The 19,187-nt window shown below is 45.4% G+C and overlaps 1 protein-coding gene and 1 pseudogene across 2 annotated transcripts; one reads left to right on the top strand and one right to left on the bottom strand.

Annotated features, from left to right (window-relative positions):
* The first annotated feature begins 267 nt into the window (after positions 1 to 267).
* On the top strand, positions 268 to 11,778 carry LOC115204316 (zinc finger protein ubi-d4). Of its 2 annotated transcripts, XM_029769782.1 has the most exons (12): positions 268 to 331; positions 1,993 to 2,153; positions 2,985 to 3,092; positions 3,233 to 3,414; positions 3,530 to 3,622; positions 3,841 to 3,925; positions 8,304 to 8,345; positions 9,611 to 9,748; positions 9,830 to 9,961; positions 10,197 to 10,309; positions 10,432 to 10,513; positions 10,944 to 11,778. In XM_029769782.1, exons 1-12 carry the CDS (start codon positions 300 to 302, stop codon positions 11,024 to 11,026), a joined length of 1,251 nt encoding a protein of 416 aa, XP_029625642.1. In that variant the 5' UTR covers positions 268 to 299; the 3' UTR covers positions 11,027 to 11,778. The 2 variants fall into 2 exon arrangements, with proteins under 2 accessions (XP_029625642.1, XP_029625643.1); XM_029769783.1 differs by lacking the exon at positions 8,304 to 8,345.
* A 3,458-nt stretch (positions 11,779 to 15,236) lies between these two features.
* LOC115202624 (muscarinic acetylcholine receptor M1-like) lies at positions 15,237 to 15,899 on the bottom strand (annotated as a pseudogene).
* Between the last annotated feature and the right edge of the window lie 3,288 nt (positions 15,900 to 19,187).

Genomic DNA, 19,187 nt, shown 5'->3' with positions numbered 1-19,187 from the left:
TATATCACTAAAAGTAGTACATTTAATCAGTTTTAATAGCAACACTGAAGTCTAAATGACATGTCATACATGTATCATATTTTCCAATAAAATAATGAAAACATGATTTAATCATATTTACTGAAATTGCATAGCTGGCTAATGTACTCTGCCCTAAACTATGAGTGATTGTTAGCTTTTTTTGTGAACTCAATTTGATACATGATTGCAACACTATAACATTGGCCTTCTAAAAAATCCTCAGTGGTTTCCTCCTGATGTCTTGCGCAGGCGCAACTTTCACGGAAAAGCAAACCAAGATGGCGGCTGTTGTTGAAAATGTTGTAAAACTGTAAGTAGCTATGTTCTTACCCCATAGCTAGTTAAAGTATGCACATGTGTTTTACGTTTAAATGTAAAGGTCGGTGGTAACAAACATTTAAATGGTATAGCAAATTGTCTAAGATGTTTGGTAAAGGAACCGAATAACTCAGTTTCAAACTGTGTCAGTACACATAGCTTAACTGACCTGATATGTCAAGTGTTTTTGTATGAAGACTAGTTAATGAACACATTGAAAATAACCAAGTGTCATCATTATATAACCAAACGTTGTGCACTAGTTAGCAAATGTACACGAGGAACTGCATATCTGCAACTCCATCCATAATCCTAATTCCACGCGAGTTTGAAAACACCCACGGTGAGAGAGATGGGATGGTGACATGTTAGTTTACAATCATTAACGTTAGCTGGCAACTTGGTTATTAAGTTTAGTTAGCTGTTTTTTTTTTTTTAGCTTTCCAACAGAAAATCCATGTCACCACAATGCATTCGTCACTATAACGAACGTCCTTGAGGCATTGTTAAAACTAGCTTTTGCCAAAAGATGAGTAATATGAATCAGATGTTCTTCAAGACAAATTCTACCAAAAAAGAAATAAATAAATTACTGTCATGCAATGCAACAAATGTTTCAAACTCGTGAACTGCGGTGTGTTAATCACGGAAACCATTTACCGTTTAAGAACCAAATGGAAGCAAACAGCGGGGAGGGACCTACCAGAATTTGTCCAATAGAAATCTCGTTTTCGTTGTAAAATATTTTAGTTCTGAGTAAACCGTTTCGCAACAACACCTGTAATTTTTTATTTAACCATTATTTAACTAGGCAAGTCAGTTAACAAATTCTTATTTACAATGACGGTCTAGTGGGTTAACTGCCTTGTTCAGGGGCAGAACAACAGATTTTTATCTTGTCAGCTCTGGGATTTGATCAAGCAACCTTTCGGTTACTGGCCCAATGTTCTAACCACTAGGCTACCTGCTTCCCCAAATAATACAAGTAATACACCCCTGTTGTCTCTATCATAGACCTCTTTCCATACCCACTTTCCTGAAATCTTTTGTATCCATTTGCCTAAAATGGATTTAAGATTGTCTTAGTGCTACGACGCTTTGAAGACAGATTTATGTAAGTAAAAATAGGTTTCACTCAAGCTGATTCGTGTTGAAAAGCTGAGCCAGCAGAGGCTGCTACTCCCAACCAGGCAGACAGCGGTTGCCAAGCCAACAAAAGAGCAACTGCTGACATTCTCAGCAGTGACTGAGTTCAGGGACACGATGATGTAGTCTGCTTGCCTGCCTCTCCGAGGTGCCAGCTTAAACAGGACCAAAAGGTTTTTAGCTGTGGCTGTGATAGATAAAGGCTTTGAAGTTTGAACAATTTTAAGCCTCTTTTACAGCACGCTAGAGCAGTAGAATTCAAACAACATGATTTGTCTTAGAGGTGGTAGGACACATACCATACCAACCTCTTATGGTAGAGATACATTCCAGGTACTGTCAGTTGTTGAACTGATGCATGAAGGTTTATTTATTTAGATCCTTTTGCAGAACCAGCAGTTACTCTTCCTGGGGTCCACAAAAATGTATCATTCTTATAACAGTATACACAGGCAGTGTGCTTCCTGGTGCTAACATGTCCCTGTTCCTCTCGGTGTGTGGGTGAAGGCTGGGAGAGCAGTGCTACAGAGATGCCATGGAGCAGTGCCATAACTACAACGCCCGGCTATGTGCCGAGAGGAGTGTCCGAATGCCCTTCCTGGACTCTCAGACTGGAGTGGCGCAGAGCAACTGTTACATTTGGATGGAGAAGAGACACAGGGCACCAGGTAAATACATTACACATCTACACAAATTGAAGTCACATACAGTATTTCAACTACTGAGTTCACACCCTGGAGTAGTAGGCTATATGAGTGTTTCCCAACTCCGGTCCTCCAGTACCCCCAACAGTACACGTAATCGTTACTGGAGGATTGGAGTTGTTAAACACTTGGCAGTATCATTCATCAACTTCTCATGATCTGGAGATGAAAACAAAAGAGATCACTGTAGTTCAAGCACTCGGGAGAAATTGTGTTCACCTATTTAAGCTGAAACTTTAAACAAAGTATTTTTTATATAAAGTCACTTTTTCTAATTTCTAATTTTCCTATTTTTTGTAACATTTTATATTTTTATTAAAATTAAATTAAATTTCAAATTGGTAATTACAGTCCCATTGCAGCAACTATCGTACGGACTCAGGTGAGGTAAAGGTTGAGAGCAATGCGTCCTCTGAAACACGACCCCGCCAAGCCACACTGGTCAAACTGTAAACCAACGGCACCAATGTGTTGGAGGAAACACCATACAGCTCTAGCCACAAGGAGTCGCTAGAGCACGATGGGACAAGAACATCCCAGCCAGCCAAACCCTCCCCTAACCCGGACGACGCTGGGCCAATTGTGCGCCGGCTCATGGGTCTCCCGGTCGCGGCCGGCTGCAACACAGCCCGGGATCGAACCCGGATCTGTAGTGACGCCTCAAGCACTGAGATGCAGTGCCTTAGACCGCTTTGCCACTCGAGAGGCCATAAAGTAGAAGTTAATAATGTCTGTTTTATAGGTCCACATAAATGTCTAGGTACGTTAGTGTGCATCTTATCTGTCCTCTCTCAGGAGTGGCCCCAGGACAGCTGTACACCTACCCATCCCGCAGGTGGAGGAAGAAACGACGAGCCCTCCCCCCAGAGGATCCCCGGCTGGTCTTCCCCCCTCTAAAGTCAGGTACGTCCTAATCATGGGCTACTGGTCAACTCAATAACACTATAACTGTGTTGACATGTTTGTGTGCCCCTCTGTGCCAGAGTTTTCTGTTGGTTCTTCACTCCTTTGTAAAGGTTGTTTGTGGTTCTCCCTGTCTGTAGAACTGGACTTGGGTTTTAAGAAGGATGCCCTGTCATCATCTGATGGCAGCAGTCTGGAAGCCCTGCTGAAGGGGGAACCCCTGGACAAACGGGGTCCTCCGGAGCTCCAAGGGCCAGAAGAGGAGTCCAGTCTGGCAGACAACACTTGTGGGGGAGTCACCCCTGCAGCACGCGTCAGAAAGGTAACTTAGCCTGCTGTGGTTGGAGGGATCGTGTGATACCTAGCATGGTTTACAGTTTATTACTCCTCCAATGACATTAGATACTACAGCAACATGCATTATTCTGTCTATACAGAGAGTCCTGGAGCCAGATGACTTCCTGGATGACTTGGAGGATGAGGACTATGAGGAGGACACCCCCAAAAGAAGAGGCAAAGGAAAGGGAAAGGTGAGTGAAGCTATTCTAAACCAATAATTGTTGTTAATGTTACATTTTGCATTACATTTAGCATAGTCATTTAGCAGACGCTCTTATCCAGAGCCACTTACAGTTAGAGACTCACTTTACTCAATGTTACAGGCATGTGATCTGAAATGGTGGATGTGTCCAGTGTGACACCATGTCTGTACCTATGATATTGAGTATGATGGTGTGTTTGTCCTTAGGGTCGTGGAGTGAGCAGTGCCAAGAAGAAGCTGGATGCTGCGGCGGCTGCAATGGAGGACAAGGACAAGCCTTACTCCTGTGACAGTGAGTCCCAGCAGGGCCTTGGAGGAGAACAGTGGGAGTGCAGATGGCTTTGGAGAACAGTGGGAGTGCAGATTAGAGGTCGACCAATTATGATTTTTCAACGCCGATACCGATAATTGGAGGACCAAAAAAAAACAATACCGATTAATTGGCCGATTTTATTATTTTTTAATAATGACAATTACAACAACACTGAACGAACACTTATTTTAACTTAATATAATACATCAATAAAATCAATTTAGCCTCAAATAAAATGAAACATGTTCAATTTGGTTTAAATGATGGAAAAACAAAGTGTTGGAGAAAAAAGTAAAAGTGCAATATGTGCCATGTAAGAAAGCTAACGTTTAAGTTCCTTGCTCAGAACATGAGAACATATACTGCTCAAAAAAATAAAGGGAACACTTAAACAACGCAATAACTCCAAGTCAATCACACTTCTGTGAAATCAAACTGTCCACTTAGGAAGCAACACTGATTGACAATAAATTTCACATGCTGTTGTGCAAATGGAATAGACAACAGGTGGAAATTATAGGCAATTAGCAAGACACCCCCAATAAAGGAGTGGTTCTGCAGGTGGGGACCACAGACCACTTCTCAGTTCCTATGCTTCCTGGCTGATGTTTTGGTCACTTTTGAATGCTGGCGGTGCTTTCACTCTAGTGGTAGCATGAGACGGAGTCTACAACCCACACAAGTGGCTCAGGTAGTGCAGCTCATCCAGGATGGCACATCAATGCGAGCTGTGGCAAGAAGGTTTGCTGTGTCTGTCAGCGTATTGTCCAGAGCATGGAGGCACTACCAGGAGACAGGCCAGTACATCAGGAGACGTGGAGGAGGCCGTAGGAGGGCAACAACCCAGCAGCAGGACCGCTACCTCTGCCTTTGTGCAAGGAGGAGCACTGCCAGAGCCCTGCAAAATGACCTCCAGCAGGCCACAAATGTGCATGTGTCTGCTCAAATGGTCAGAAACAGACTCCATGAGGGTGGTATGAGGGCCCGACGTCCACAGGTGGGGGTTGTGCTTACAGCCCAACACCGTGCAGGACGTTTGGCATTTGCCAGAGAACACCAAGATTGGCAAATTCGCCACTGGCACCCTGTGCTCTTCACAGATGAAAGCAGGTTCACACTGAGCACATGTGACAGTCTGGAGACGCCGTGGAGAACGTTCTGCTGCCTGCAACATCCTCCAGCATGACCGGTTTGGCGGTGTGTCAGTCATGGTGTGGGGTGGCATTTCTTTGGGGGGCCGCACAGCCCTCCATGTGCTCGCCAGAGGTAGCCTGGCTGCCATTAGGTACCGAGATGAGATCCTCAGACCCCTTGTGAGACCATATGCTGGTGCGGTTGGCCCTGGGTTCCTCCTAATGCAAGACAATGCTAGACCTCATGTGGCTGGAGTGTGTCAGCAGTTCCTGCAAGAGGAAGGCATTGATGCTATGGACTGGCCCGCCCGTTCCCCAGACCTGAATCCAATTGAGCACATCTGGGACATCATGTCTCGCTCCATCCACCAACGCCACGTTGCACCACAGACTGTCCAGGAGTTGGCGGATGCTTTAGTCCAGGTCTGGGAGGAGATCCCTCAGGAGACCATCCGCCACCTCATCAGGAGCATGCCCAGGCGTTGTAGGGAGGTCATACAGGCACGTGAAGGCCACACACACTACTGAGCCTCATTTTGACTTGTTTTAAGGACATTACATCAAAGTTGGATCAGCCTGTAGTGTGGTTTTCCACTTTAATTTTGAGTGTGACTCCAAATCCAGACCTCCATGGGTTGATAAATTGGATTTCCATTGATTATTTTTGTGTGATTTTGTTGTCAGCACATTCAACTATGAAAAGATAAAAGTATTTAATAAGATTATTTCATTCAGATCTAGGATGTGTTATTTTAGTGTTCCCTTTATTTTTTTGAGCAGTGTATGAAAGCTGGTGGTTCCTTTTAACATGAGTCTTCAATATTCCCAGGTAAGAAGTTTTAGGTTGTAGTTATTATAGGACTATTTCTCTCTATACGATTTGTATTTCATATACCTTTGACTATTGGATGTTCTTATAGGCACTTTAGTATTGCCAGTGTAACAGTATAGCTTCCGTCCCTCTCCTCGCTCCTACCTGGGCTCGAACCAGGAACACATCGACAACAGCCACCCTCGAAGCAGCGTTACCCATGCAGAGCAAGGGCAACAACTACTCCAAGTCTCAGAGCGAGTGACGTTTGAAGCGCTATTAGCGCGCACCCGGCTAACTAGCTAGCCATTTCACATCGGTTACACCAGCCTAATCTTGGGAGTTGATAGGCTTGAAGTCATAAACAGCGCAATGCTTGAAGCATAGCGAAGAGCTGCTGGCAAAACGCACGAAAGTGCTGTTTGAATGAATGCTTACGAGCCTGCTGCTGCCTACCACCGCTCAGTCAGACTGCTCTATCAAATCATAGACTTAATTAGAACATAATAACACACAGAAATACGAGCCTTTGGTCATTAATATGGTCGAATCCGGAAACTATCATATCGAAAACAAAAATGTTTTCCTTTCAGTGAAATACGGAACCGTTCCGTATTTTATCTAACGGGTGGCATCCCTAAGTCTAAATATTCCTGTTACATTGCACAACCTTCAATGTTATGTCATAATTACGTAAAATTCTGGCAAATTAGTTCGCAACGAGCCAGGCGGCCCAAACTGTTGCATATACCCTGACTCTGCGTCCAATGAACGCAAAATGACACAATTTCACCTGATTAATATTGCCTGCTAACCTGGATTTCTTTTAGCTAAATATGCATATTTGAAAAATATATACTTCGGTGTATTGATTTTAAGAAAAGCATTGATGTTTATGGTTAGGTACAGTCGTGCAACGATTGTGCTTTTTTGCAAATTAGCTTTTGTTTAATCATCCCCGTTTGGCGAAGTCGGCTGTCTTTGTTAGGAAGAAATAGTCTTCACAGTTCGCAACGAGCCAGGCGGCCCAAACTGCTGCATATACCCTGACTCTGTTTGCAAGAGAAGTGACACATTTTCCCTAGTTAAAAGAAATTCATGTTAGCAGGCAATATTAATTAAATATGCAGGTTTAAAAATATATACTTGTGTATTGATTTTAAGAAAGGCATTGATGTTTATGTTTGGAGCAACGTGTACCTAAGCGGTTATATGCAATGCAGGACAGGCTAGATAAACTAGTAATATCATCAACCATGTGTAGTTAACTAGTGATTATGATTGATTGTTTTTTATAAGATAAGTTTAATGCTAGCTAGCAACTTACCTTGGCTTCTTACTGCATTCGCGTAACAGGCAGGCTCCTCGTGGAGTGCAATGTAAAGCAGGTGGTTAGAGCGTTGGACTAGTTAACCGTAAGTTTGCAAGATTGAATCCCTGAGCTGACAAGGTAAAAATCTGTCGTTCTGCCTCTGAACAAGGCAGTTAACCCACCGTTCCTAGGCCGTCATTGAAAATAAGAATGTGTTCTTAACTGACTTGCCTAGTTAAATAAAGGCAACAACAACAAAAAATCGGCGTCCAAAAATACAGATTTCCGATTGTTATGACAACTTGAAATCGGCCCTAATTAATCGGCCATTCCGATTAATCGGCCGACCTCTAGTGCAGATGGCTTTGGAGGTGATCAGTGGGAGTGCAGATGGCTTTGGCGGAGATCAGTGGGAGTGCAGGTGGGCTTTGGAGGAGATCAGTGGGAGTGGAGATGGGCTTTGGAGGAGATCAGTGGGAGTGCAGGTGGGCTTTGGAGGAGATCAGTGGGAGTGCAGGTGGGCTTTGGAGGAGATCAGTGGGAGTGCAGGTGGGCTTTGGAGGAGATCAGTGGGAGTGCAGGTGGGCTTTGGAGGAGATCAGTGGGAGTGCAGGTGGGCTTTGGAGATCAGTGGGAGTGCAGGTGGGCTTTGGAGGAGATCAGTGGGAGTGCAGGTGGGCTTTGGAGGAGATCAGTGGGAGTGCAGGTGGGCTTTGGAGGAGATCAGTGGGAGTGCAGGTGGGCTTTGGAGGAGATCAGTGGGAGTGCAGGTGGGCTTTGGAGGAGATCAGTGGGAGTGCAGGTGGGCTTTGGAGGAGGGCCTACTCTCTTTACTCCCTAGGAACTCTCTTGTTGGGAAGCGGACAGTCGGTTGTTTTTCACTCCTGAAATTGTCTTCCCTTGCAGATGAAACTCGGGGTGTTGTTGATGTCTTTCTGATTGTCAGTTTGTGAGCGTACTTCTCTGAGTCTCTTTCTCTCTATGCTGTCAGTCTTTGAGCGAACTTCTCTGAGTCTCTCTCTCTCTATGCTGTCAGTCTTTGAGCGTACTTCTCTGAGCCTCTCTCTCCTTTTTCTCTCTTTTCTCTCTTCTCTCTTTCAGACACTTTCAAACAAAAGCATATTTCACAACCTTCTGGACGAGGTATATTTCTCTCATTCTTTTTCCTCTGCGTCTAGTCTGCTTACTGCCTGTTTGTCTTTCTCTCGGTGTGTGTTAGCTAACATGTAGAATGCTTTGAGGTTAGTGTTGCTGCCTCCCCCTCGTCCACTGAATAAGGTCTCATTTTCAAGGTATAATTCAATTGACTCAGAGTATAAGTAACTTGATATGCTTGAGGGTGGATTGTGAATGTGTAGTGTGGAGATGCCTTCTCTGTGCATGAGTTCCACCTCACGGTTTAAGAAGCAGTGTACTTTTGTATTATTTTATCCTAAATGACATTTAGGCTACTCAAAGGTAGTTGTATTCAGGAACATCTTGGCTTAGTTGGGAGAGCATGTCACTTGCAACGCCAGGGTTGTGGGTTCGATTCCCGGGAACACCCATATGTAAAATGAATGAACTCATGACTGTGTTGCTTTGGTTAAAGCATCTGCTAAATGGCATATATCACATATTGCACACACTACAGCCAATCAACTGTAGTCTGTGTTTTCTTTCATGTTATCTGTCTCTTAACTGAATGTCTCATTTGCATTTCTTTGCTCCATTTCTTTTTTTCTTAACTCGTCTTGTCCTCCTCACCTGTTTCTTTAGAGTGAAATAGTGCCTCTGCTTTTGTGTTGAACCAGCTTGATGTCTGGGCTGGCTGTGTGGATCCTGATGTGAGTGGTCATAGGGGGAGAGATTGTTGAGGAATGCCTAACCTGGGTTCTGCACCATGGACCATGCTGCACAATGGCCTGGAACTGGCGGTCTGACTCACATAGAGACAGGCGGCCTGAGGTTCAAATCAAATGTTATTTGTCACATGCTTTGTAAACAACCAGTGTAGACTGACAGTGAAATGCTTACTTACGGGTGCTTCCCAACAATGCAGAGGGGGAAAAAAGAGAACTGGGGTTGGAGATTGTGTTGCAACTGGGGCTAGGGTTGGAACTGGAGGGGGTGTAATGGGGGCTGGGAGCTGACCCAGTCAGTAATCTTGTCCCTCTAGGTATCAGATGAAGAAATAAGAGAGGGTGATTGAGTGGATGGATGGATGTCTGGGTGAGCATGTCATTGCTCTAGACCAGGCACGTGGACACTAATGCATCAATATGATTTTCCTCATCAGTAAATAATGATCAGATCGAGGCGATATTTTTCAGTGGAGAAAAATGTACTTCGTTCTAGTATGAATGCTACTTAATGGTTTACGTATGTTTCGTTTTAACAAGTGTTGTGTTTGGGGGTTTCTCTGGCAGTCTGTGGGAAGCGTTACAAGAACCGTCCGGGCCTGAGCTACCACTACGCCCACTCCCACCTGGCTGAGGAGGAGGGCGGGGACAAGGAGGAGCCTGAGGTCCACACCCCCACCCCGCCCCAGCCTGAGGAGCCCAAGAGTAAGTGACCATTTGAATGCATTTGAAACCTTTGAATGCAGACCCATACTTATCATTTAATTCTGTGTTTCTCCCTTACAGCACCCAAGAAAGGTCCAGATGGTTTAGCGATACCCAATAACTACTGTGACTTCTGCCTGGGAGACTCAGCCCTCAACCAGAAGACGGGCCAGTCAGAGGAGCTGCAGTCCTGCTCAGACTGTGGACGTTCAGGTAACCCTTCCAACCCAGGCCTTTACCCTGAGAGACATGGCTAACCTAGGCCTTTGAGACCATTTGTGTATATTTGTATGAGCATGCAAATTAATGCATGTGTGAGTGGTAGACTTTACTTTAGGATGGTGTTGAGTGTGTTCAGAGTCAGATGCATGATGGTGTAGTTACAAAGACCAGTAGTAGTATGATGGCGGCAGACAGTTTGTTCACCCATTCTCTGTGTCCAACCCAGGCCACCCGTCCTGCCTGCAGTTCACCCCTGTGATGATGGCTGCAGTGAAGACCTACCGCTGGCAGTGCATCGAGTGCAAGTGCTGCAACATCTGTGGCACCTCAGAGAACGACGTGAGTTCACCTGCAGGCTTCATACTTATTACTGTGGGACAAATGAAGTATACTGTATATTTAAAATGAAGTGGTGCGCTGAAAAATGGTGTTGAATAATGAGCCTGTTGTCTTTTGTCCAGGACCAGCTTCTCTTCTGTGATGACTGTGATAGAGGCTATCACATGTACTGTCTCAGTCCTGCTATGGCTGAACCTCCAGAAGGTGAGAGCAGGATAATGGATCTATCTGTTCATGATATACCACTGGGGACCATTTGCCTGTCTAATAGGGGATATTTGAGTCAAAGTTTTTGATGATGACTGTTGTGGTTTTATCTCCGTAGGGAGAGAGATTTATCTGAGTACATTTGGCAGAGTAGAATGTCCAAGTCGAGCTCTCAGGTGGCGTAGCCAGACAACGATAGCATGGCCGGGTGTTTTACTGATGAATCACCGCTTTCAGCAGTTAACTAGCCTTGAAATCTTGAAATGCTTAGTCAATGCAAGGTATTACAGCACAAAATAGCCTGTACCTTTAAACCCAGTGACTTCAACTGGGCTAATGACCAGATGTGGATCCATGGAAGACAGGATATTTATAGCAAGTCTGTGTGAGTCACTCACCACTCTGTTTCCTTGTGTCCTCTTAACAGGGAGCTGGAGCTGCCATCTGTGTCTGGACCTGTTGAAAGACAAGGCATCAATATACCAGACACCTAATGCCCCTCCATCGTGATGGACCCCCACCCTCTCACAGGTTCTCCATCACTGGTCAGCAGAGAGGAGTGGGTGGGACAGATGAATTGTGAAAAGGGAAGCATACCTCACCAACCCCCCTTCTGAAACAGGCCCTCGGGGAAGCATACCGTACCAACCCCCCTTCTGAAATAGGCCTCGGGGAAGCATACCTTACCAGCCCCTTGCTGAAAAAGGCCTCGGTTTGGAAGGGAAACACCTTACCAAGCCCGTGTTGAAACAGGTCTTGGTTTGGTTCTTATATGGCTGTTACACAGTTCCAAGCTCAAGTGACCCATAGGCTTTTGTTTTCAACTATTTGTCAATATATCAAACTCAATGTATCAATATCCTGAACTTGACAATACATGAAGTTTGTTTGAGTGGCTTAAACCACAAACAGCTTTTGCCAGCCAAAATACCTGAACACACAGTCTCACATACAGTTCATGCACACGACTGCTCAGATCCTACTTTTATTCGGCAAAATATCAGTTTTGCATGTAAAGGAGAGAAATAGTTTGAGTCAATTAGCATGCCAATGCTTGTTCATAATAAGAACATGTTCAAAGGTTTTGTATATTTATATATTTGTATAGAATATAAAGGTGGGAATTATTTAAAAGCTGCCCTCTGTTCAGCCATTACATTCCACTCCTTGACGTTCATGTCATTTGCAAAAGACTGTAGTGGAATGCTAGCTAAAAAGAGTGACAAGGAGTGGAATGCTAGCTAAAAAGACTGGAGTGACAAGGAGTGGAATGCTAGCTAAAAAGACTGGAGTGACAAGGAGTGGAATGCTAGCTAAAAAGACTGGAGTGACAAGGAGTGGAATGCTAGCTAAAAAGACTGGAGTGACAAGGAGTGGAATGCTAGCTAAAAAGACTGGAGTGACAAGGAGTGGAATGCTAGCTAAAAAGACTGGAGTGACAAGGAGTGGAATGCTAGCTAAAAAGACTGGAGTGACAAGGAGTGGAATGCTAGCTAAAAATACTGGTAGTCAGACTACCTGATGTGGAGACAACATTGAGAGTTAGGAAGCATTGGGTGTTAAGAGGGCCTTACTATTACATCAATCTCTCTATATCTCAAAGCAAGAAAGAGGACTATGGCGTAATTTTTCTTTTTAAGGAATTCAAGATTGGGTGTTTGATGCTGTTGAGGAAAGGGAGTCAGAATGGATGCTGGTTGGTGTGGTGGGTGATTGAGTGAATTTTAGTGTATCCTATGTCCACAACCAGCCTTTTACCAAAAATAGTTACCTAATCCATTGGTAGACAACACTGGTCCTGGAGAGCAGTTTGACATTTTACTGCTAGCAACGTAAGCATTTTGCTGCACCTGCTATAACATCTGCCAAACTGTGTATGCAACCAATAAACGTTGATTTGCAGCAGTCCTAATCTGGACCTCTTTTTGACTCCTTGTTGTTATGTGTTGGGAGATCATTTAAAAACAGACAACTACCAAGCACAGGACTTTGTGTTTACCTGCCCATATCAGCTCTGAAGTCTCATCCCACCCTGCTCCACTGTCTCATGTCTCAGACTGTCATGGTCTATGATTCCCTTCATTTATAGCCAGAGGAGGGCAGTAAGGAGCCATTGAAGAGCTACTGGGACTGTGGGGAGATGGGATGATGTGGAGCCATCAGAGGGTCTAGTCAGAAAGTGGTGTGTTACACCAGTCTGCAGTTTGTGGTATCTGCACTTCCTATACTGTAGTGTTGTCCTTGGAGGCAACATTATTTTACTTTTTCATGTATAGGTCTATACAGTGCATTCAGAAGTATTCAGATACATTTGTCATTATGGGGTATTGTGTGTGTAGATTGATGAGGGGGGTAAAAACAATTTAATCCGTTTTAGAATAAGGCTGTAACGTAACAAAATGTGGAAAAAGTCAAGGCGTCTGAATACTTTCTGAATGCACTGTAAATACACTGAGTGTACAAAACATTAAGAACACCATCTTAATATTGAGTTACACCCCCACCCCCCTCTTTGCCCTCAGAACAGCCTCGATTCGTCGGGGCATGGGCTCTACAAGGTGTCAAGCATTCCACAGGGATGCTGGCCCATGTTGACTCCATTGCTTCCCACAGTTGTGTCAAGTTGGCTGGATATTTTTTGGGTGGAGGACTATTCTTGATACACGTGGGAAACTGTTGAGCGTGAAAAACGCAGCAGCGTTGCAGTTGTTGACACACTCGAACCGTTGATCCTGGTACCTACTACCATACCCTGTTCAAAGGCACTTCAATCTTTTCTCTCACCGATTTACCCTCTGAATGGCGCACACACCATCCATGTCTCAAGGCTTAAAAATCCTTCTTTAATCTGTCCTCCCCTTCATCCAAATTATTCTCGTCTCATGAAAAGGGAACACCTGTTTTTTTCCTTGGATTTACTCTGCTTTTCCCCCAAAGCCAGGTGCAATGCTCTCCACCGGTTTGGCTATGGTTACAATTAGCTACAATTACTTTACCTCAAACTAGTGAAAGTATTTTTTCAAAACCATTGGATTCATTCTCAGACATGGTCAAAAGGAGAAACAGTAGACATTGCGTTCTCTACAGACAGTTAACCAAGTGCATGATAATGTGTGCCCTAAACACGGGTGCTCGTGGTCTACTGAGATTTGGATTGATCAAGGTGTAAGGAAGTTGTGTAATATCATTTAGCTATACTATCATGTTATATTAATAGCCAACTAACAAATACTAAAGCATTAAACAAGTATTTCTCATTTCATTTGTTTAGCTGTTTGTTTAGAGGCAGTTGCCATTTGGAATATTACGGTTTTGGTTCATTTATAAAAAAAAAAGTAAAATATTCATCAATGATATTTACTTAGTTGATGTAAAACAGTTTTGGGACTTTATTTGGATTGTAATTGAACGTTTCCTTTAGGGTACAAGGTTTTGTCTTTTTTTCAGGAAAATAAAAGATTTGCCGCTGACTATATTTGGAGCCATGTCCTATTTTCTCTATTACAGCAGTTGCCATTCAGGATTGCTGAAGCACTGTTGTATCAGTGATGGAGCTTTGTGTCTGTGAAACCAAAACATTGGAAATGAATTCTCTGCCTTATATTGCAAAGTACAAGGCCTGGTCTTGGTGATCATATGTAACATTAAGGCACATGGACCAATTCATAACCCTGCTGTTTCAATAAACACCATGTCATAAACACAAGCCATTTCCTCAGGCCGTGGATGGACCAATTTACCCATAGAGAGGAACTGAGGGGGAGGGTAGGAGGGATTGAAGATAGTCCAGGGCAAAAACAGACTACATGATTACCATATATGTAGGCAATGTAATGTTCTTAAGATAGATACTACTTTTAGGCAGTACCCTATGTAGGTTTTCTGCCATTGCCTGTTCTAGATGTCAATGCACATCACATTTACCAAGTCGGTTTATTTAGGGTTTTTTAACAGTCAAAAAAGCGATTCTACAAAAGCATCGCCTTGCTTGCATGGTGTCTTTTACTAGGGCAGATCTGACTCTTCCTAAGCCAGCAGGTAAAGTCTAGATTTGAAAAAGTTCAGGCAGTGCTGCTGATCTTGTGTGTCCCGAAGGAGGCATGATTGCTGTGATAAGCCCTTCGCCAGTTCTTCTGTCCGGGGCCGCACAGCAGCAGTGTCTTGAAGGTGACAGAAGTGCTCGTTGCAAAGGGCGTAGCAGACTGGGTTGATGGTGCTGTTGATGTATCAGAACCAATAGCCCAGCTGACACAGCTTCTCAGGCACACAGTAGGAGATGGACACCAGCACCATAGTGTTGTAGGGTGTCCAGGTCAGGATGAAGGCCAGAAGGACAGCACTCAGGGTCCTAGCTGCCGCCTTCTTCCAGATGGTCATGTTCCTCTTGGCTTTGGTCTGCTTGCGGTGTCTGGAGTCTGAAGATATGGAGCCTCTCAGGGAGGACTGCCTGCCCTGTGGTCCAGCTGCACTGTCCCTTGCCCTAGACGTTAGGGGTTTGTGGGTCCCTCCAGTGTCCCTGCTCTGGACGTCTCTTAGTGAGATCATGGTTTTAGGGCTTGTATTAGTGCTTGCCCCTTGCTGCTTTTGAACTGGTTCTTCCTCTGAGGAAGAGACAGTAGGTTCTTCCTCATCTACATTACAGGTGCTGTCTCTGCAGCCCTCCCTCTAGCTACCCCTGGTGTTGCTATTCTCCTCTCCCTGCTCTGCTTAGGCTCCTCTCTCACAGGGAAGCAGCCCTGAGACCCCTCACTGCTCTGTTCCCTGCTAGCAGACACCTCTCTGGACCTGCTCGCACTGCTCTTGGTGCTGCTGGAGTAAACAGCCCTTCAGATCCATGGGAGGCCCCTCCACTGCTCCCAGACCCCAGCAGCCCCTCCAGATCCTGGGCTTGCTTCTCAATCTCACAGTAGGTCTTCCAGTACAGGATGCCCATGATGGTGACAGGAAGCTAGAAGGCAGCGATGGCCATACCGAATGTGAGAGCAAGCTCGGTCAGGAACGGGATAGAGCAGTCACCCTTGTCCTGCGAGGACCTGCCCACCACTTGGGGCCAGAACAGGATGGCTGGCCCTCACAGGATGAAGGACGCTGCCCAGGCCGGCTGCCCGGCCATGTAGCTGAGAGGTCTGATGACGGAGTAGAAGCGGTCGAAGCTGATGACCAGCAGGTTCATGACAGAGCCACATAGTCCACAGCCAGCCAGACGTAACTGGCCCAGGCCCCAGTGTCCCATGATGATGTACACAGCATAGAGTTTCATAGAAACCATCCCCAGGATCAGCAGGAAATAGTTGCTGACGGTGCGTAGTTTACTGTTGACCTGGAAGGAGATCATAATAGTGACCAAAGAGAGAGGTCCTGTGATGAGTACAATCACTACCATCTCTCATATCTCATGGCCCCCCGATAGATCTGCTGTCACATTGGTGATCTCACTAGTCTGGGAGAGACAGGAGTGGTTCATCCTTCACAAAGCGATGCTGAGTGAAGTGATGGAGCAAAAGTCATTTTTCTTCATGACAGGGAATCGCTGATGAGGACAACTGGCCTGAAGCTATCATCTCAGGGCCAACTGCAGAACAAGAGAATAGGTGTGAGCTGGAACACGTTTCCAACAACCATGACTTTTATACACGTTTTCTCATGAATTTAGATAATTTGTTTTAAAACTGGCTGGTTGGTATAATTACAGAAATGTCATTGTAGTAAATCCCATGATCATTTCTCAAGCAAGGACAGTTCTGTGAAACTCATTAAATATACTGCTCAAAAAAATAAAGGGAACACTTAAACAACACAATGTAACTCCAAGTCAATCACACTTCTGTGAAATCAAACTGTCCACTTAGGAAGCAACACTGATTGACAATAAATTTCACATGGTGTTGTGCAAATGGAATAGACAACAGGTGGAAATTATAGGCAATAAGCAAGACACCCCCAATAAAGGAGTGGTTCTGCAGGTGGAGACCACAGACCACTTCTCAGTTCCTATGCTTCCTGGCTGATGTTTTGGTCACTTTTGAATGCTGGCGGTGCTTTCACTCTAGTGGTAGCATGAGACGGAGTCTACAACCCACACAAGTGGCTCAGGTAGTGCAGCTCATCCAGGATGGCACATCAATGCGAGCTGTGGCAAGAAGGTTTGCTGTGTCTGTCAGCGTAGTGTCCAGAGCATGGAGGCGCTACCAGGAGACAGGCCAGTACATCAGGAGACGTGGAGGAGGCCGTAGGAGGGCAACAACCCAGCAGCAGGACCGCTACCTCCGCCTTTGTGCAAGGAGGAGCACTGCCAGAGCCCTGCAAAATGACCTCCAGCAGGCCACAAATGTGCATGTGTCTGCTCAAACGGTCAGAAACAGACTCCATGAGGGTGGTATGAGGGCCCGAAGTTCACAGGTGGGGGTTGTGCTTACAGCCCAACACCGTGCAGGACGTTTGGCATTTGCCAGAGAACACCAAGATTGGCAAATTCGCCACTGGCGCCCTGTGCTCTTCACAGATGAAAGCAGGTTCACACTGAGCATGTGACAGACGTGACAGAGTCTGGAGACGCCGTGGAGAACGTTCTGCTGCCTGCAACATCCTCCAGCATGACCGGTTTGGCGGTGGCTCAGTCATGGTGTGGGGTGGCATTTCTTTGGGGGGCCGCACAGCCCTCCATGTGCTCGCCAGAGGTAGCCTGACTGCCATTAGGTACCGAGATGAGATCCTCAGACCCCTTGTGAGACCATATGCTGGTGCGGTTGGCCCTGGGTTCCTTCTAATGTAAGACAATGCTAGACCTCATGTGGCTGGAGTGTGTCAGCAGTTCCTGCAAGAGGAAGGCATTGATGCTATGGACTGGCCCGCCCGTTCCCCAGACCTGAATCCAATTGAGCACATCTGGGACATCATGTCTCGCTCCATCCACCAACGCCACGTTGCACCACAGACTGTTCAGGAGTTGGCGGATGCTTTAGTCCAGGTCTGGGAGGAGATCCCTCAGGAGACCATCCGCCACCTCATCAGGAGCATGCCCAGGCGTTGTAGGGAGGTCATACAGGCACGTGGAGGCCACACACTACTGAGCCTCATTTTGACTTGTTTTAAGGACATTACATCAAAGTTGGATCAGCCTGTAGTGTGGTTTTCCACTTTAATTTTGAGTGTGACTCCAAATCCAGACCTCCATGGGTTGATAAATTGGATTTCCATTGATAATTTTTTGTGTGATTTTGTTGTCAGCACATTCAACTATGTAAAGAAAAAAGTATTTAATAAGATTATTTCATTCATTCAGATCTAGGATGTGTTGTTTAAGTGTTCCCTTTATTTTTTTGAGCAGTGTATATAAACCCTTCAGTTTACACACCATGTTTGAAGTCCTGCCTTTCTGTTGACTCTGACTAGGTAACATGTTGTTACTAAGATACATTTTATTTTTCATAACTGTTAGTGTTTGATGAGTTTACTGCTGTATGCTAACAAGAGCATATGATTTAAAGGGAGAGAAATGTGTGTCAATAATGTTCGAGAATTAGTTTACATGCAGAATTTAAATAAGCAGTACTGGTATATGGTGGTAAATGGCAATTGTGATAATTGTGAATACTTTGGGATATGAACTTAGTTGTAGTTCTTGTAGGACTACTGATACTGAACGGTAAACTCCATAGTGAGAAATCTACCGCTCAATTACACGCTCTAATAATGTATCCCTTTATGCAAAAATAAACCTTGAAAATAAACTATTTATGGTCACTATTACTGCCACAATTACATTTACATTTACATTTAAGTCATTTAGCAGACGCTCTTATCCAGAGCGACTTACAAATTGGTGCATTCACCTTATCATATCCAGTGGAACAACCACTTTACAATAGTGCATCTAAATCTTTTAGGGGGGGGGGGTTAGAAGGATTACTTTATCCTATCCCAGGTATTCCTTAAAGAGGTGGGGTTTCAGGTGTCTCCAGAAGGTGGTGATTGACTCCGCTGTCCTGGCGTCGTGAGGGAGCTTGTTCCACCATTGGGGTGCCAGAGCAGCGAACAGTTTTGACTGGGCTGAGCGGGAACTGTGCTTCCTCAGAGGTATGGAGGCGAGCAGGCCAGAGGTGGATGAACGCAGTGCCCTTGTTTGGGTGTAGGGCCTGATCAGAGCCTGAAGGTACGGAGGTGCCGTTCCCCTCACAGCTCCGTAGGCAAGCACCATGGACTTGTAGCGGATGCGAGCTTCAACTGGAAGCCAGTGGAGAGAGCGGAGGAGCGGGGTGACGTGAGAGAACTTGGGAAGGTTGAACACCAGACGGGCTGCGGCGTTCTGGATGAGTTGTAGGGGTTTAATGGCACAGGCAGGGAGCCCAGCCAACAGCGAGTTGCAGTAATCCAGACGGGAGATGACAAGTGCCAGGACTAGGACCTGCGCCGCTTCCTGTGTGAGGCAGGGTCGTACTCTGCGAATGTTGTAGAGCATGAACCTACAGGATCGGGTCACCGCCTTGATGTTAGTGGAGAACGACAGGGTGTTGTCCAGGGTCACGCCAAGGTTCTTAGCACTCTGGGAGGAGGACACAAGGGAGTTGTCAACCGTGATGGTGAGATCATGGAACGGGCAGTCCTTCCCCGGGAGGAAGAGCGGCTCCGTCTTGCCGAGGTTCAGCTTGAGGTGGTGATCCGTCATCCACAC

Source organism: Salmo trutta, chromosome 12 (genome assembly GCF_901001165.1).
Source record: "Salmo trutta chromosome 12, fSalTru1.1, whole genome shotgun sequence".
NCBI lineage: Eukaryota > Metazoa > Chordata > Actinopteri > Salmoniformes > Salmonidae > Salmo > Salmo trutta.
Note: the sequence above shows the minus strand (reverse complement) of the source record. Positions and strands in the feature narration are given on the sequence as shown.

What these genes read in the sequence shown, in the direction of transcription:
- LOC115204316 (XM_029769782.1), top strand. Translation starts at nt 300, where the DNA reads ATGGCGGCTGTTGTTGAAAATGTTGTAAAACT. An exon ending in CTTCCCCCCTCTAAAGTCAG is followed by an intron (nt 3,093 to 3,232) that starts GTACGTCCTAAT and finishes CCCTGTCTGTAG; the next exon opens with AACTGGACTTGGGTTTTAAG. An exon ending in TTCACAACCTTCTGGACGAG is followed by an intron (nt 8,346 to 9,610) that starts GTATATTTCTCT and finishes TTTCTCTGGCAG; the next exon opens with TCTGTGGGAAGCGTTACAAG.